The sequence below is a fragment of the Gekko japonicus genome, unplaced genomic scaffold, assembly GCF_001447785.1.
Source record: "Gekko japonicus isolate JY-2015 unplaced genomic scaffold, Gekko_japonicus_V1.1 scaffold902, whole genome shotgun sequence".
NCBI classification, from domain to species: Eukaryota; Metazoa; Chordata; class Lepidosauria; order Squamata; family Gekkonidae; genus Gekko; species Gekko japonicus.
In genome coordinates, this window is record NW_015169803.1 from 525,555 (window position 1) to 543,268 (window position 17,714).

General features: G+C 46.8%; 1 protein-coding gene across 1 annotated transcript in view; it reads right to left on the reverse strand.

The window, feature by feature from the left end:
- Positions 1-17,714, reverse strand: part of LOC107115419 (LIM domain only protein 7-like) — a 66,822-nt gene that overhangs the window by 42,500 nt on the left and 6,608 nt on the right. Inside the window, exon 3 of the mRNA XM_015417120.1 lies at positions 11,106-11,175. Within this exon, the coding sequence (XP_015272606.1) occupies positions 11,106-11,175 (70 nt within the window). The remainder of the gene's footprint in view (positions 1-11,105; positions 11,176-17,714) is intronic.

A 17,714-nucleotide genomic window follows, 5' to 3' on the forward strand; every position in this document is an offset into this window, starting at 1 on the left:
GGTGCTCATCTCTGTTTCAAAGCCGAAGAGCCAGCGCTGTCCGAAGACGTTTCCGTGGTCATGTGGCCGGCATGACTAAACACCAAGGCGCACGGAATGCTGTTCCCTTCCCACCGAAGTGGTACCTATTTATCTACTTGCAATTTCTTGCTTTCGAACCGCTAGGTTGGCAGGAGCTAGAACTAGCGATGGGAGCTCACTCCATCATGCGGCACCCGGGTCTCGAACTGCTGAACTACTGACCTTCCACAGCCTGCAGTTCAGTGTCTTAACCACTTGAGCCACCGCAGCTCAATACAATAAACTATTTGACCGACGAACTGATTTTCCCAGTGGAAAGGCATCATAGGTAAGATTCCGTTAAACTTGCAACAAGACTTTTAAAAAAAAAATTAATAGCCATGAATATATCATCTCCATGAACATGTACTTTTATTATTGTTGTTTTTTTAGCAGACATTAGTTTAACCTTCACCTGAACTTGTAGCTGGAATTCCAACCATCTATACATAAAGCCTCCTAAATAAAGCTGCTCAGAGATTGAAGCCATCAGCAAAAGAATGTTTACGATCTAAATTCTGTATGAGAAGGTTACAAATTCCAGTGTGGTACACTTATCAGTCTGTTGCAGCCAAGACACAAAAAGGAGTCTTGTGGAATCTTAAAGATTAACGGATTTATTGAAGCATAAGCTTCTGTAGGGTACAACCCACTCTGTCAGATGTATGAAATGGATTCGTCCAAAACAGCAGTTCTTATGAACTAAAGTTAGCAAGCCCCCACAAAGAGCTCCAATTTTAAGTATTTTCCATAAGCATCTTCCACCATTCTAGTACTTTACTCCTTTTTAAAAAACAGCCCTGATGCCTGACGGAGTGAGCTCCCCTCTCTGGCCCCAGCTCCTGCCAACCTAGCAGTTCGAAAGCAAGAAACTGCAAGTAGATAAATAGGTACCGCTTCGGTGGGAAGGTAAGAGTGTTCCGTGCGCCTCAATTTTTAGTCATGCCCTGCCACACAACCACGGAGAAGTCTTCGGACAGTGCTGGCTCTTCAGCTTGGAAACAAAGATGAACACAGCCCCCTAGAGTCGGATTCGGCTGGCTTTCGAGCAAGGGAAACCTTTACCTTGGGGCAGGGCTGGACTTAGGATCTGGGAGACCCAGGTTCAAATCCCCACTCTGCCATGGGAGCTCGCTGGGTGACCTTGGGCCAGTCACACACTCTCAGCCAGACCCACCTCACAGGGTTGTTGTGAGGTCCGAATGATGTAACGCCACCTTGAGCTCCTTTGAGGAAGGCTGGAGTAAAATGTACTTAAAAATAAATACTGAAACTCCATTTAATGCATTTGCATAACCCAATCTCTTTTTTAAAAAGTGAACGGTTTCCTTGAGTGTATTATATGCTTCCTTTTTCCTTTCCTGACCAGATAATGTATTTGTGTAGAGTCATTTAGCATATTTTTCTGATCTTCTACCCTTTTCCACCAGCCCTGAACGTGAAATGAACAGTTATACCTGCAACCACTGAAAAGCGCACATCCGACTACAGCCGTTTTACAAAATGGGAAGAGAGTATTAACATTAACGTCGTTAACGTCAGCCTTAACCCAGCAACATTAACACACAGCCCCATATGATCGCATTGTCATGTAACTACGTAACCATTCGTTTTGGGATTGCTAACTAGTTGTCCCAGTCCACACAGCCTTGAATAATTCTGATGTCACTTAGCTATGTAACCACATGCATTGTGATCCTTAACGGGCTTTCCTAATCCACATATCCCATTTCGACTGTCTGAGACAATCATGCTGTGAACACGCACAAGAGAAAAGTGAGTAGTGCAAACGGTGGGGGGTAGGGATGCCAGGTCCAGGTTGGGAAACTCCTGGAGATTTGGGGATGGAGCCTGAGGATAAGGACGTCAGTGGGGCACAACGCCATAGCGTACACCCTCCAAAGCATCCATTTCCTCCAGGGGTTCTGACCTCTGTAGTCTGGAGGTGAGCTGTAATTCAGGGTATCCCCAGGTCCCATCTGAAGGCCAGCACGCCTAATGATATAAGATTTGTGGAATTATGAATGATGCAGAGATTTGCTTCTCACTCTCTTGTAATACTAGAACTCTGGGCCACCAACTGAACTACTTCACAACTAAAGATAGCTCTAGCAATCACTAGAAACTCTATGGTAATCTACCCCTGTCGCTTCAGGGTTGTTCTAGGAATCGCCAGGGATTCTGTGGTCAGAACCTCCGGTAAGTAGCGGAAGCCTTATTTTTCTTTAAAATTTTCCTCCTAGGATTCTGCCACCCCAATCCCTCCTGCCAGTTGCCAAGAGGCACTGCCTGCCAACCAGATTCACAGGACACATAACATGGAAATCACACCCACAGCATGTGGTGATGTGGGAAACGGGCTTGAAAAGACACTTCAGATAAATTCATGGAAAGCTAAACAGAAAGAACACCCATGATTCAAAGAGAGCATAATACGACCAGTGTTCCCTCTAAGATGAGTTAAGTGTGAGCTAGCTCACAGTCTTCTAGCCTCCGGCTCACACATTTTTTCCGTAGCTCAGGAAGGATGACTCCAGAGCAAACTAATTCATACAGTAGCCAAATCGCTCGCTCACAACTTTAATGCCAGTAGTTCAGAAAGTCGAATTTTTGCTCACAAGACTCCACAGCTTGTAAGTCCGGCTGCCTTCAACATTTAAAAATATATTTAATATTTCCTGCCACCTTATTTTGTTTGAAGAAAGGGAGACACACGCAAGCTCCAAAAGGCAGCTCTTCCTTAAGAAACCTCTCTTGGAATTGCTACAGCCACCTACTGAAAACTGATCCCTGCAGCTGCACAGGAAGAGAAATACTCAAGTGTACCCAGGCATAGAGAATTATGTGCATGGGGTTGTTGAGTTGCGACTGGCAGGTCGCCTGCATTTTGGAGAATCGCTATTTACATAGTACATTTAACATGCGAGTGTTTGTCCTAGCCGTGCTGTTCTGAAGGCAAGTTGTACCTTCTCTGTATAGTCAGTAGAGTTGCCAACAGGGCTCTTTTAGTAGCAGGAGCTCCTCTGCATATTAGGCGACACACCCCTAATAGCCAATCCTCCAAGAGCTTACAGAGCTCTTCTTACAGAGGCTGCTGTAAGCTCTTGGAGGATTGGCTACATTAGGGGTGTGTCGCCTAATATGCAAAGGAGCTCCTGCTACAGAAAGAGCCTCAGTTGCCAACCTCCAGGTGGTGGCTGGAGATCCAGAATTACAACTGATCTCCATTCAAGACAGAGCAGTCCCCCGGGAGGAAATGGGAGCTGTGGAGGGTAAACTGTATGGAATCATATCCCCAGAGGGCTCCCTCTCCAAACGCCGCCTTCCCCAAATCCCCAGGAACTTCCCAAGCAGAAGCTGGCAACCCTAACAGACAGTGAACCGAGAATGACTTGTTCAAGGCCATGGGCAACATGGGCTTTTGACTGGGCTGCCAGCCTCCAGGTAGGACCTGGAGTTCTCTCAGAATTACAACTGATCGCCATTCTGAGGAGATCGGTTCCCCTGGAGACAATGGGAACTCGGGAAGGCAGACTGTATGGCACTGGCTCCTAAAGTGGGCAATACTGCCCCCAGGGGGCGCTGGAACAATCCAGGTGGGCGATAGGAGCCTTAGGTGCAATTGGGGGGGGCGTTGAATAAAAATAAGGGGGCGGTGGTGTTCAGTCGCTCGCTTAACAAATAAGTCGGAGAGTGATTCAGCAAAGAACACAGCTTTATTCTTCAACTCGAACACAACTCCAACACGGATCAACATCAGATAACCAGAACAGCTTTTGCATTAAAGTTGTTCCCTTTTTAAACTCTCCCGGCTAATATAGCCACGCCCTTACTGTACATTATCAACCAATGAGATTGTCTTCATAATGACCAATCATCGATGTTCCCGCTCGGGGACCATGCTGATGTGCGATTGGTCGGTTCTTCCTGGGCTAGCCATGCGATTGGGTGCAGGAGGATCCTAGCCCAGGACGAAGCTTAACATTGTGTTTCTATGATGTGATTCGCATAGATGTTTAGGTATTCAACGACAGCTATTGAATACACTACAGGTGAAAGCATAAAGAAAGAAGAGCCCAGAACCAATCTAAAGCAGCCTTTTCCTGCCTTCTCCTGGTCTTCCCTGGGATCAGGGAGGGAGGGGGAGGGGTATCCCCACAGCCAATCACAGCCATGCATCTGCAAAGTGCAAATGCGTGTGCACCCTCGTAAGACTGGTGTGGCTGCCGGGCTATTGTGTGGTGGTTGCTGGTGGCCTCTGGCTTCAGGCCAACAACATCTTTCTTTACTTACAACATCTTTCTTTACTATGTGCGAATTTGTCACTGCATCTTTTTGTCCACTTCTTGAAGGTAGATTTCCAGGGGGGCACTGAGTAATTTTTTTTTTTCTGAAAAGGGAGCGGTAGGCCAAAGAAGTTTGGGAACCTCTGCGTATTGGTATACTATAGACCTAGATGAAATTCCTCCCCAAACTCCCCACCTCCACAGGCACCACCCCCAAATCTTCAATAATTTCCCAAGGCCAGAGTTGGTAAACCAAGATTTTGACCCCCAGGAAGCGTTCAGTTCCCCATCCACTACACTGAATGAAGTTGTGCATGAAGCATGCAGAACCCAGGAAGGGGATTAGGGAAGAAATGAGGGAGATAATTTAAGCAGGCTCATTGGTAAAAACCTCACATTTGGCCTTTGGGGGAAAACGTCTTCCTTCGCAAGACATTCCACTGTTCTTAGACACTTTTCAACATTGTTTTTAAGGATTACAAACTCTGATCAATACCCTTTCGTGCCTTAAGCATCTAAAACACTTTTGTGTTACTATTTTACCACCCCTTTAACGACTGTATGGCGTAATTCTAGAAAAAATATATTTAGGGGGGAAAGCACTCCCCGTGCTACAAACTAGAGATTTTCAAAGCTATAAATACGCTCTTTTATACATAAGGAATCCATTATGCTGACCATAAAAACTCATGATAATTCAGGAGCTTGGAGCTGCACGTTGTAACCAAACTACTGTGGCGTACCTTTTATTAGGGGGGGAAAGTATAGCCTATAAAAAGGCCTTTGGGGTTTTTTATATATATATCGGGAAGACAAAAAAGCCTTTGTGGCTCATCAGGCATCGCAGATGTATAAGGATTACTTATTGTCTTGGCAGTATATAGGGATGGGGGGGGGGTGATCACAAGACTTGGGAAGGCCAAAATTCCCAGACACTAATCCACCTCTATAAGGTTCAGATCAAACTGACTTACTGTCACAAAGCCACACTACAGACCAATGCGCTGAACTGAAGATTCTGGTAAGCCATCCCTAATTGGGCCACCACATGGCAGTGATGGCAGCAGTGTGCTTAAAGTGTGTGTCAAACTCTCGCGCACACGAAGTGTGCCTTTGATCGGTGTATGAAACAGTCCTCTATGCCTGTTTACTTTTGGTGGTCCCCCATCCCCCCCCCCCCCCCCCCCCCTCTCCCCTTCCCATCTTCCTAAATCAACCGCTGGCTATTGCCATTTCTGAAGACGAGGCTTTTTTTTCTTCTTCCACACAATGGCATCCGTTTGACATCCATGAAACCAAAAAAAAAATGAAGCCACAACACTTTCATTCTGAACCCTCGAATCCAGGTCTAGCTGCACCTGAATAAGCGTGTATGTCCGTCCGTCCCGGTCCCCCCACCCCCGAAAGAACCATTCAGCCTCAGGAATTAGAGACATGGAGCTATCCTCTTTAGGCAACAGATTACAAAAGGGGAAGGAGTCCATTTCCCTCTCTTTCCCAGAGATCCCAAACCATTTTTCAGCCTGCAGGAACCCTTGGAATTCTGGCATGATGTGGTGAGTTCAGCCACAAAATGGCTGCCACGGAAGGCAGAGCTAGACACAAAATGGCTGCCACAGCTTATCTTCGATCACAAGTGAAGATCCTTGTGCTATGGTGGCAGCTGCTTTTCAAAGCAATGTTGCTAAAAATTTGCACAGCCAATCAAACCTCTAATGGCCAGTCAGCAGCCCTGCTAGGCAAGAGCCCTACCTGGCCCCGCACTAGGCTTGCCAGGTCCCTCTTGGCCACCAGGAGGGAATGGGAGGGTAGGGTTGCCAGATCCAGGTTGGGAAACTCTTGGAAGAAGAAGAAGAGAAGAGATTGGATTGATACCCCACCCTTCACTACCCAAAGTGTCTCAGAGCGGCTGACAAACTCCTTTCCCTTTCCCTCCCCACAACAGACACCCTGTGAGGGAGGTGGGGCTGAGAGAGCTCTGACAGAAACTGCTCTTTTTCAAGAACAGCTCTTGTCAGAACTATGGCTTGCCCAAGGTCATCCAGCAGCTGCAAGTGGAGGAGTGGGGAATCAAACCCAGTTCTCCCACATTTGGGGGTGGAGCCTGGGGAAGACAGGGACCCCAGTGGGGTACAACGCCACAGAGTCCACCCTCCAAAGTATCTATTTTCTCCAGGGGAACTGTTCTCTGTAGCCTGTTGATGAGCTGTAATTTCCGGGGATCCCCAGGTCCCACCTGGAGACTGGCATCCCTACCACATACACCTTCTAAAAATACTTGACTGGCACCAAGAAAGGTGTCACCAGGTGCCACGGCACCCATGGGCACCACCCTGCGAGCCCCTGCTCTAGTCTTTATCTCTACCAGTCACTTAAAAATTAGCAACGCGCAAGGATGGTGAGACCTCACTCACCACAGCCTTTGAGAGCCTACATTTGTGCCAGTGGGGTATGAACAAAAGAGAATGCCGACAATCAGCAGTGATGGCACAGACATTCAACCAGGAAACCACTGCTGGACAAGAAATACACCCTGAAAAATACCTGAACCTAGGTTAGGCATAGCAGTGCCCAGGAAGTATTCAGGGTATGGCGGATTTCAAACGTGCCTCATCCGCCCACTGTCTGTCAGGGCTGATCACTCACTGCTGGCCTGCTAGCATGCTCTTCGAAGACTGCCGGGATGAAAGTGAGACGCACCACAACTCACTTCTAACTAAAAAAGAAAACACCCCAAAGCCCTTTGTTCGGACTTAACATAGCTTGTCAAGACTCCAGTTGCCGCTGCCAAACATAACACAGTCTAATCCCTTGACAGTGCTACGTAGTGTGGGGGGGAGTATGTTCATTTTATATGGCACCTGTGACCCTCGATCACCCTAGCTGCACTGCTCTACGGAATGGTCGCAGTTGTTGTTGTTCAGTCGCACAGTTGAGTCCGACTCTTCGCGACCCCATGGACCAGCTCCCGCCAGACAAGTCCATAAAATGGTGTCTGTGGTTCCACCATGAACAGCCACTCAGGACGCACCCTAGGGTTGCCAGGTCTGACTCAGGAAATATCTGGGGACTTTGGGGGTGGAGCCAGGAGCAAGGATGTGACATCACATTTGTGATATCACTATAGGGTTGCCAAGTGAGTCTTCGCCGGGAGCGGGGGGCTCCCGGCCGTCATCGGGTGTGCGAGCGCGTGCAAAGCTTGTATGGCTGTGGCCCCGCCCCCACCGTGCCTGCGTCACTTCCAGGTGACGCGCACGCAGGGGCGGAGTTCCCCCCGGGGCCCGATTCCGCGGCAGCGGAAATCGGGCCTCCGAAGCGGGGGTTTACCCGCCACCCGCCCCCACTTGGCAGCCCTATATCACTAGGGTTGCCAGGTGAGTCCAACAAGCCGGAAGGGAGTTCTGGCCATCACATTTAAGCATTCCTTTCAAAACCATTCCTTTTAAATGCTTTCCCTCCTTTTGGAATAACGGAGGAGGGAGCACCTTCTTTTGAGGCTCAAAGAATTTGACCCCCTGGTCTACTCTTTTTGAAACTTGGGTTTGTTTGTTTTTTCAGGAGAGGCACCATCAGACATGCTGAAAATGTGGTGCCTCTACCTCAAAAAACGCCCCCCCCTCCCCGAGCCCCAGATACCCATGGATTGATTCTCCATTATATCCTATGGGGACCAGTCTCCGTAGAGTATAATGGAGCGCCCAGTGGCCCATCCCCCCATGCTTTCTGACAGCCCTGAAGCGGGGGGAGGGGCTCCAAACCAGGGGATCCCCTGCCCCCAACTAGGGATTAAAAACAAATACACATATGCGATGGAGAACACAGTCCTGAGATGATCTAAACAAACGAAGCACCGATTGATAGAACAAAGCGCTTGAGCATATCAAAGTATATTATAACATACAACAATACTAAGGTGGATACTAAAGGTACATCCTTTAGTCAGAATTTAACATCAACCTCTCTGTATGAAGAAAACAGCCTTTTTGTTATGGAAATGCTTGCTTCAAAACACATTTGATTATTATTATTATTATTATTATTATTATTATTATTATTATTATTATTATTATTAAGGTTTAAAAGCCCAACATTCAAGGAATGTTCTACGCAAAGGGTATCATACAGATGGAAGTTGCTAAGACAACCACATACATTAATTTTCCTCAAACATTTCCAGATGTATTAACATCTGTATGCACTTTGTGACAAACGGCAATCAGAACCACTCCACAGGTTCTGTTAGCACTATGCATATTACCCTAGCAGGACAAATGAAACAGTCTGCTGTTTGGTTTCTACAGCTTTTGAGAGAATGCACCTCATAAGAGTTACATGGTCTAAGCAGACTGTGGGCAATTCTGCATTGGCTTTTCCCTCCATTGCTTTATGAAACCCACGGTGGAACAGAAATTCCCCTCTGCATTGCATGCCGGTTTCGTTTTCTTTGATCACTGGATTTTTTTATGATGCCCTCTACACAGCATGCCACTTTCACTTTCTTTGATCATTGGGTTTTATGAGGACATATGAAGATTTATGGCAGTTCAGGGGTTGAGCTTTTGAGAGAATGCACCTCATAAGAGTTACATGGTCTAAGCAGACTGTGGGCAATTCTGCATTGGCTTTTCCCTCCATTGCTTTATGAAACCCACGTTGGAACAGAAATTCCCCTCTGCATTGCATGCTGGTTTCGTTTTCTTTGATCACTGGATTTTTTTATGATGCCCTCTACACAGCATGCCACTTTCACTTTCTTTGATCATTGGGTTTTATGGTATCCTAGATAGATTTATGGCAGTTCAGGGGTGACTTTGCAGTCGGTATGGCGTTGCCCTGAGGTATTTGAATGTGGTTTTGAAGGACACTTTTCCTTCCCAGTTGAGAAAACGTAGAGCGAATGCTAGATGCAGAATTGGCCTGTCTTTTGTTAGCAAAACTATGACATTTTGAAGGGAACAAAAGGTGAAAAGCCAAGAACAGAAGCTCTTCCCACCGATTCACTATCATCAGGCAAGACATGAGGAAAGCACTCTCTATTCCCCCCCCTTTCCAGGTCAAAGGCCACGAGAGCCCTCCCCACCTTCCTATGTGATTCTAATCACTCACTTTCAGATATTCAAGACCACCACCAACCAACCTGCTGAAACCACAAACATTTTACTCAACTGAACCAAGACAGCTTACAAACCTTGACTGGATATCAGCTTTCGAAGGCAGGCAGGTAGATTAACAGAGCAATCCTGAAACACTTTCCCGAGAGTAAGCCCCTATCAACTAACAAATCACTTTTTAGTAGTCCTCGCTTAGAATTGCTCCTTGTGAGCTATTTAAAATATAGCCTCCGCTAAGGCCATACTGCTCTACACAATGGAATAGTTCCTCAAAATCTGGCCATAATATTTACCTGTTTGGAAGTAGGAAGTATCTCTGGACTTTGGCATTACGACAAGATTAGTATCTCCTTAGTGAAAGGGTCCAATATTAAGAGTAAAAAAATTAAATCTAGTTCAAGTTGCTTTAAGAGGGTCGGGCCCAGAGATCTGTCAGCAGAAAGCACCAATGGCCACAGACCTTTCCTACATTCAGCTCCCCCCTTTCCAATCCTGGGAAAGCTGCGGGACCAGACGCAGACTAATAGCCACAAGGACAGGGAGACCGCGGTGGAGAGGGGGACAGGGACGAGAATGAAATCGCCCCCTCCTCTTCCATCCGGGCAGCTCCAATCATGGAACTGCTAAGAGGGGAGAGGGGTTTCTCGTTCCCACCAACACCCAGTTCCGTAGCCAGGATTTTTTTGTTGTTCGGGGCACATTTAAATGTTTTAAAGGGGCAGTGAAATTACAGTTAATTAAATTAATATGAATGCCTTTCTTTAAAGGGGGAGGCTCCGAGTCTGTTTTTAGCCCTTCTTTTCAAGGGACAGGGCAGTGAACATGTCAGTTCCTAGGAAAAAACAGCTCAGAGGGCATTTAACTGCCTTTTGAGTTTCCTTCCACAGGGCAAGAAAGCTTAGCCTAGTCCTGTTAGCCTAGTCCTGCTGTATACCACCTAGGCTGTGGTGAGTTTTTAAAAAGCATTCCTGTGAGCCTTTGGGAAACATGCGGATTAAAGTGCTGGAGAAGAAGAAGAGACTGGATTTATACCCTGCCCTTCACTACCTGAAGGAGTCTCAGAGCGGCTTACAAACTCCTTTCCCTTCCCCTCCCCACAACAGACACCCTGTGAGGTAGGTGGGGCTGAGAGAGCTCTTGACAGAAACTGCTCTTTTTCAAGAACAGCCCTTATCAGAACTACGGCTTGCCCAAGGTCATCCAGCCAGGTGCAAGTGGAGGAGTGGGGGAATCAAACAATTTGTGGGGTGGGGTTTTTAATTAAGGGGGCAGGGCCCCGAAATGCCCCACTGTAGCTACGGGCCTGCCAACACCATGGGGCCTTTCAGCCCATGTGGATCTTGAAATCCCAGGCATTAACTTCTCTTGGCTGGGAAAGGACGGTGGGAGGAGGGCGAGATCTGCGATCCTTGTAACCTGCAGATTGCTGTATCCAGCTCAGAGCATCAAACTGTTAAAAGTATAAGAGCCAATAATTCCAGTACTTGGTTGCATGGCATCATTGCCATGAAAAACCTAAGCCCGCATCATTATTTTTTGTTTTAAGACCGCAATGCTAGCATGTTATTCATTTGGAGGCAAAAATCAAGAAAATCCAGATGGCAACGCTGACAATACAAAAAAAGAAAAAGAGTATTTCATTACTTACCAGGCCAGCTATTGGCGTTGACAGATGATTAATCTTCTTAATGACACCAGGCTTGATCTTGTTAATTAGACTACAAAAACAAAAAAAAAAGGATGCGAGTCAAATCATGCGTTGTAGTGTAAATTCACTCTAGGGTTGAATTCGCAGATGACTAAAATTAATAACTCTTGCAAACAAGTCTCACTCAACATTATTTGAGCCATTTATTTAAAACTAACTTAAAATTGAGCTTTGTCTAATATATTTGGATGCATATATATGTGTTTGTATCTAAAATGAACATATAGATACTTCAAGCAACAGGTGAAGGTGTTCCAATGGAGGGCCATGTGCTTTACTCGGACATTGAACTCAAAGCACCGAATTTCAGATAACAGATCATCACAGAGGTTTGAGAGGTTGTGAATTCCTCATTCAGAAAGGAAGTGGCCCCTGCCTCTCAAGGGCATAAGAATAAACAACTTTAAAAAGGGATTAGGTAGATTCATGGAGGATAAGTCTATCAGTGACTACTCGCCATGGGGACTGAGGGGAACCTCCACGTTCAGAGGCACTAATCCCAGAGCCAGGAGGCGACCTCAGGAGAAGGCCTCGGCCTCTCTGCCCCGTTGCTGGCCCTCCAGAGGAACTGGTTGGCCCCTGTGTGAGACAGGAGGCTGCACTATATCAACCACTGGTCTGATCCAGCAGGGCTCTTTTGATGTTCTTGTGGTCTTACTTTAAAGGAAATTGTGGTAAGGACACTTCTAGAAAGAAACCCCCCCAGCAACACCCAACAATACTTCCCGCTATCAGCCCACTGTCAATAACCCTTGTTTGGGTAAATCAGGTGGTGGTGGTTCAGCTCCAGAGACTCCTGGATTAAGCCAATTCCCTATACATGCTTCAGTACTTTCCATCCCAGCTTGATTTTTCTCTTCTGGTGGGCAGCCTGGACTGGGAGACAGAGGAAGGGCATCTTGTCGCTCCCCTCGAACATCTAACCAGCTTTTAACCAGCTTTTGATACCATCGGACACGGTATGCTTTTGGTATCCCCTCCCCCCATGACGTGGATGCCACAGCTGGTTTGGTTCAGTCTCAACTAACCAGCTTTTGATACCATCAGACATTGCTTTTGGTATCCCCTCCCCCCCATGATGCCACAGCTGGTTTGGTTCAGTCTCAAGGTGGTACTGAAGCAGAGACTGGTCCTAGTTGTGAGGAAGTCTCTCGGTGAGGCCTGATGAAGGGAAGAAGCTGTCCACGCTTCAGAGGCATCGAGGCTGACACGGGCCCCTTTTCTAGCTGGGACCAGTTGGTGGAGTGGGACGAGTAGGTGCTAAACATCTGAGGGAGGAAGTAATCCAAGCTGTGTTGAAAGAAGCAGCGGTGAGACACCCTACTAAAGAGCATGAGCCATGTCTATAATAATTAGGGCCCAGTCACCGGCAGTCAAATCTTGGGCAAAGTGGGATTTTGGGATCAACACAGGATCAGACCCTTCGTCTATCAGAGTCAGTACCGTCTACTCAGACTCTCCAGGGACTGAAGGCTTTTCACATAACCAGCTGCCAGATCCTTTAACTGGAGATGTTGAGGACTGAATTCAGGACCTTCTGCATGCCAACCAGATGTTCTACCGCTGAACCACGGCCCCTCCCGGGATTGAAACAGGCCTGGTTGCCCTCATCTTTGCCAGAAGAGTAACAGGAACTACGCCCCTGTCCATTTTCACGGCATCCCTGTCCATTTTCACGGCACCCATAAAACTGAGAGATGAAACAACTTTATGATCTACCATCTGGCAATCGAGACTATAACTGAAGATCTACTGTTTCAAAATAGCATAGCTACAGGAAGAACATTCCTCTTCCCCCCGTTTGCTCATAAAACACTTAAAAATTATAAAGCGACCCGTCTATAAAACCTAGCCGCAGAACAAAACAAGGTAGAGCAATGTAGTTTTGCATTCTCAGAAAGCTTTCCATTTCATAAAGACTATCATCCAAGTCAGGACGCGCGTTAACTCGCAAGTGGGTGCTTGTTAGCATGCATGGATGCTTCAGAAGAGATAGAGGATTCTCACCCGCCAAATGGCACAAATCCTCATATTCTGAAGGCCAAATGCATGGCATGACAATTAGGCGCAGGGATTTCTAAAGCACCCATTAGGCATTTTTCAGCTCTGAGGAAGAACACTTTCGAAAGTTATGAACACTTTCGAAATCTCTCCTCTCATAACACAAATCAAAGGGCTGCTCATTTGTTCCGAAGACTTTGCAGCCTACCAGCTTCAAAATGTTTCCAATATCACTGATCTAGAAAAGAATTCCGCACCAGAAACAAACTCCACCTTCCCATACTGTAGGATGCTGTTGTAGTTAACATTCTAATTTATTTCATTCTAATTTACTTCAAGGAGCTCAGAGTGGAATAAGTGCCTGTCCTCTACTCTAACCACCGTGTGAGGTAGGTTTGGGCCAAGGTTAAGGGTAAGTTTTTCGGGTGAACAAGGTTAAGATCCCCGGTCTCCATAGTCTAACCACTGTACACACTGTCCTCAAAGACAAAGATGGTGATAGACACCAATGTGGAGAGACAAGTGCTTAGCACAGGATTACCCACTCAACGCAGATAATTCAATTGTCAACTTTTCAGCATTTTTAAACATAAAGAGCCATTTCACTGCTGGGAACATCAAGGCTCAGACACCCAAGTACGTAAGCACTGAGTTATTTATGAGCATATTCTCAGTCCTGCCTCTCTGATAAGAAGAGAAGAAGAAGAGATTGGATTGGTACCCCGCCCTTCACTACCCAAGGGAATCTCAGAGCGGCTTACAAACGCCTTCCCCTCCCCCTCCCCACAACAGACACCCTGTGAGGTGGGTGGGGCTGAGAGAGCTCCTGACAGAAACTGCTCTTTTTCAAGAACAGCCCTTGTCAGAACTACGGCTTGCCCAAGGTCATCCAGCAGGTGCAAGTGGAGGAGTGGGGAATCAAACCCGGTCCTCCCAGATTAGAGTCTGCGCGCTTAACCACTACACCAAACTGGCTCTGTAAGAAACCTGATTGTTCTTTCCCTCCTCTACATGTTCATACAGACTTACCCACCCTCACATAACTTTGCATAAGATCGCAGATAGACAAGAAGACAAAAGAGCCAGAAGAACCAAGACAGGAGAGAGAGAGACTTACAGTTGCCATCTCCAGGTTAGGAAATACCTGGAGATTTGGGTGGTGGAGCCTGAAGAAGGTGGGGCTCGGGGAGGGGAGGGACTTCGACAGGGCACAGCTGCATAAAGTCCACCTTCTGAAATGGCCATTTTCTCCCGGGTGAACTGAACTCTCTTGCCTGGAGAGCAATTGTAATAACAGTTCTCCAGCCACCACCTGGAGACTGGCAACCCCAGAGAGACTCAATGGAGACAGCCTTCCCCTTCCACAGAAGGCAACAGGGACATTTCTGCGCATTAGTACTAGAGGGAGAAAAGGAGCCACACGAGACAGGCAGAGAAAGGAAACAAAGGGGAAGAGGCTGGGGTGTCACTAGGCCACATCTCTGGAAATCCGCGACTTGACTTGCTCCCACACTGCTGTAGCACATCTCCGATCACAGCGCAACTGGTTGGCCATTATGTAGAATAGTAGGGTTGGAAGGGGACATACAGGCCATCTGTAGCCCAACCCCCTGCTCAATGCAGGATCAGCCTAGAGCATCCCTGACAAGTGTTCATCCAACTGTTGCTTGAAGACTGCCAGTGAGGGGGCGCTCACCACCTCCCGAGGCAGCCGATTCCACTGCTGAACTACTCTTACTGTAAACATCCCCCCCCCCGTATCCACTGGGTACTTTTCTCTCTGTAATTTAAACCCATTGTTGTGAGTCCTATCCTCCGCTGCCAACAAGAACAGCTCCCTGCCCTCCTCTAAGTGACGGCCCTTCAAATACTTCAAGAGAGCCATCATATCCCCCCCCCCAGCCTCCTCTTCTCCAGACTGAACATTCTCAAGTCCCTCAGCCTTTCCTCACAGGGCTTGGTCTCCAGGCCCCCGATCATCCTTGTCAAACTGGACTCGATAGGCTGCTGATCTGATCCAGTAGGGTTCATGTTAGGATTCTTGATTTAAAGTTTGTTAGCAGAGTATTAAAGAGACAGAGTCCATGGTGTGTTTAAAAGAATAAAAGTTTACTACAACCTAGCATGGGGAAAAGGTACACGGGATATAAAATAACAAAGAGCTAAATGGTCTACATCCTTACAGCTAAACTGAAATGGCAGAATAGACGGCTTCTTCTTCTTGGTCAGAACAAAGAACACTAAGACGGGAAGAGAAGCCATAAAATGCTAATACTTGGCACTTTGGTTTCCAATCAGAACAACAAACTAGTTCCGTAGTTCCCGGGCTTTCTATTATCTAAACAGATTGGTTACAAACAAACATGTGACTTAACAAACATCATTAACCCAGTAAATACTGAAAGTGTTTTAACTTGTAACACCCAACAGTTCGTCTTCTGTTCTTATAGGACAACCTCAGGCACTAGTGTTGCCAACCTCCAAGTAGCACCTGGAGAGCTTCTGGAATTACAACTGATCTCCAGATGACAGAAATCAGTTCCCTTGGAGAAAATAAGATTTCCACTTCTACTGGTGTCTGAAGAAGGGAGTTTTGACTCTTGAAAGCTTACACCCTGAAACTCTTGCCAGTCTCTGCTAGCAATAAACATACTGTAAAGGTAAAGGTTCCCTTGCTCGAAAGCCAGTCGAATCCAACTCTAGGGTTGCGGTGCTCATCTCCGTTTCAAAGCCGAAGAGCCAGCGCTGTCCGAAGACATTTCCGTAGTCATGTGGCCGGCGTGACTAAACACCAAGGCGCACGGAACACTGTTACCTTCCCACTGAAGTGGTACCTATTTATCTACTTGCAATTTCTTGCTTTCGAACTGCTAGGTTGGCAGGAAAAACATACTGGGATCACAGCAAACAATCATGTAATAGAATAGAACCATTACCATGTCATAACTAACAATAAATCCCATTAAATATTTACCATTTTTTAATTTATTTTTATACACATACATATGTATGTATTTAATGAATAAAGTGCTGAAATATCTTAATGTCTAAATTACAATAACAATATAAATGTCTATGTATCATCCTAATAATAATCAATCATAGAAGTAAATCCCTCCGAAAAAATACAAACATGAAGCCCACTATTTAATCACATTGGTATCCAGAGGAGAACATGAAACAATGCTAAGTAGTCCATAGTATTCCAAACTTGTTCAAAGAGTCCTCCTTAAATTAATAAAGTCACATACACAGACCTTTATTGGCATATGTATTAATAAAGTCACTGCAGGGGCTTCTAGCTTTCAAAGCATCAGCAAAACCAAATCTCTACAGACGTTCAATAGCATCCATTTTGAGCCACCTCTTTTTCAAGAGCTGATAATCCTTTCCTTCGAGTGGTCAGGGCTCCACTAATTAAAGGACACGCTCATTACGGAACGCATTCGCCTCCTGATTCACCATGTCTCATCAGAGCGTTTCAAGCTGGGTATAGCGTTCCGTTATGAATGTGGGGCCATCACCTATATCCCAGACAGATGCATATGAAACTTCCACCTCTGTGTAAAACCAGAATGCGCATCCTGTACTGCTCTACAAGACATCTCTGCATCGTTTCCTTTCCCCCCTTCCTTTGCAGCAGGTTTCTGCCTCCCCTATTCGCCTCCTTTCCATTTTTCTCATTAGACTGAACTAAGGAACAAGGTTATCTTCGAGTACTTGTCCAGCCCTGCCATTTAGGAATGCCCTGGAAGGAGCTTGTTGATCAACTAGAAATCTGCATATATTAGGCGGGCAGTGCTGTTGGCACAACTGCCAAGTTCCAGTTTGAAGATAGGAGGCTCCACTCCTAGCCCAGAAAAGGCCAGCCAGGAAATGGAGGCTTTGGCCAAAGGTCCCGGCACGAAGGCACCTCTATTGGGAAGTTCCCATATTTTCAGCATTTCTGCCACCACTAGGCAGGGCGGGGGGGAGCAAAATGGTTGCTCTGTACAGATTTGATTTCAGAAAGTTATGTGGATAAATGATTAAGGATTGTGGTCTATACTACTATGCATAGTACTCTATAAGTAGGATCCTGCTGTGCAGGGGTCATTTCGTAGAAAAAGAGGTGCAGGAGCTCATCAGCATAACTTATTTGCATACGCCACACCCCCTGACATCACCAGAAGTGTGTCAGAAGGCAACACCCACCGCTCAGACTCCACTGGACTGTGTTGGATTGCTAGCTATGGGGGGGGGGGGGGAAGGTACAGATCTGTCCTCACAGAGGGGGGAACTTGGTCTTAAAGGTGCCACTGGACTGTTTTGGATTGCTAGCTATGGAGGGGGGGATACGCAGATTTGCCCTCACAGAGGAGGGAGAGCTTGTACCCAAAGGCAGGCCGGGGGGGACCCTCTGCAACTTACCTGGCTGCTTCTTGCTCCTCGTGGCCCGGCTGAGGGCTGCTGGGAGCAGGGGGCGGGGCTTGTTGCATGTGCCCGCCCCCCTGGGCTCTTTACTGCCGGAGCTCCGCTCCTGTGCGCTCCTGCAGGAAATGACCCCTG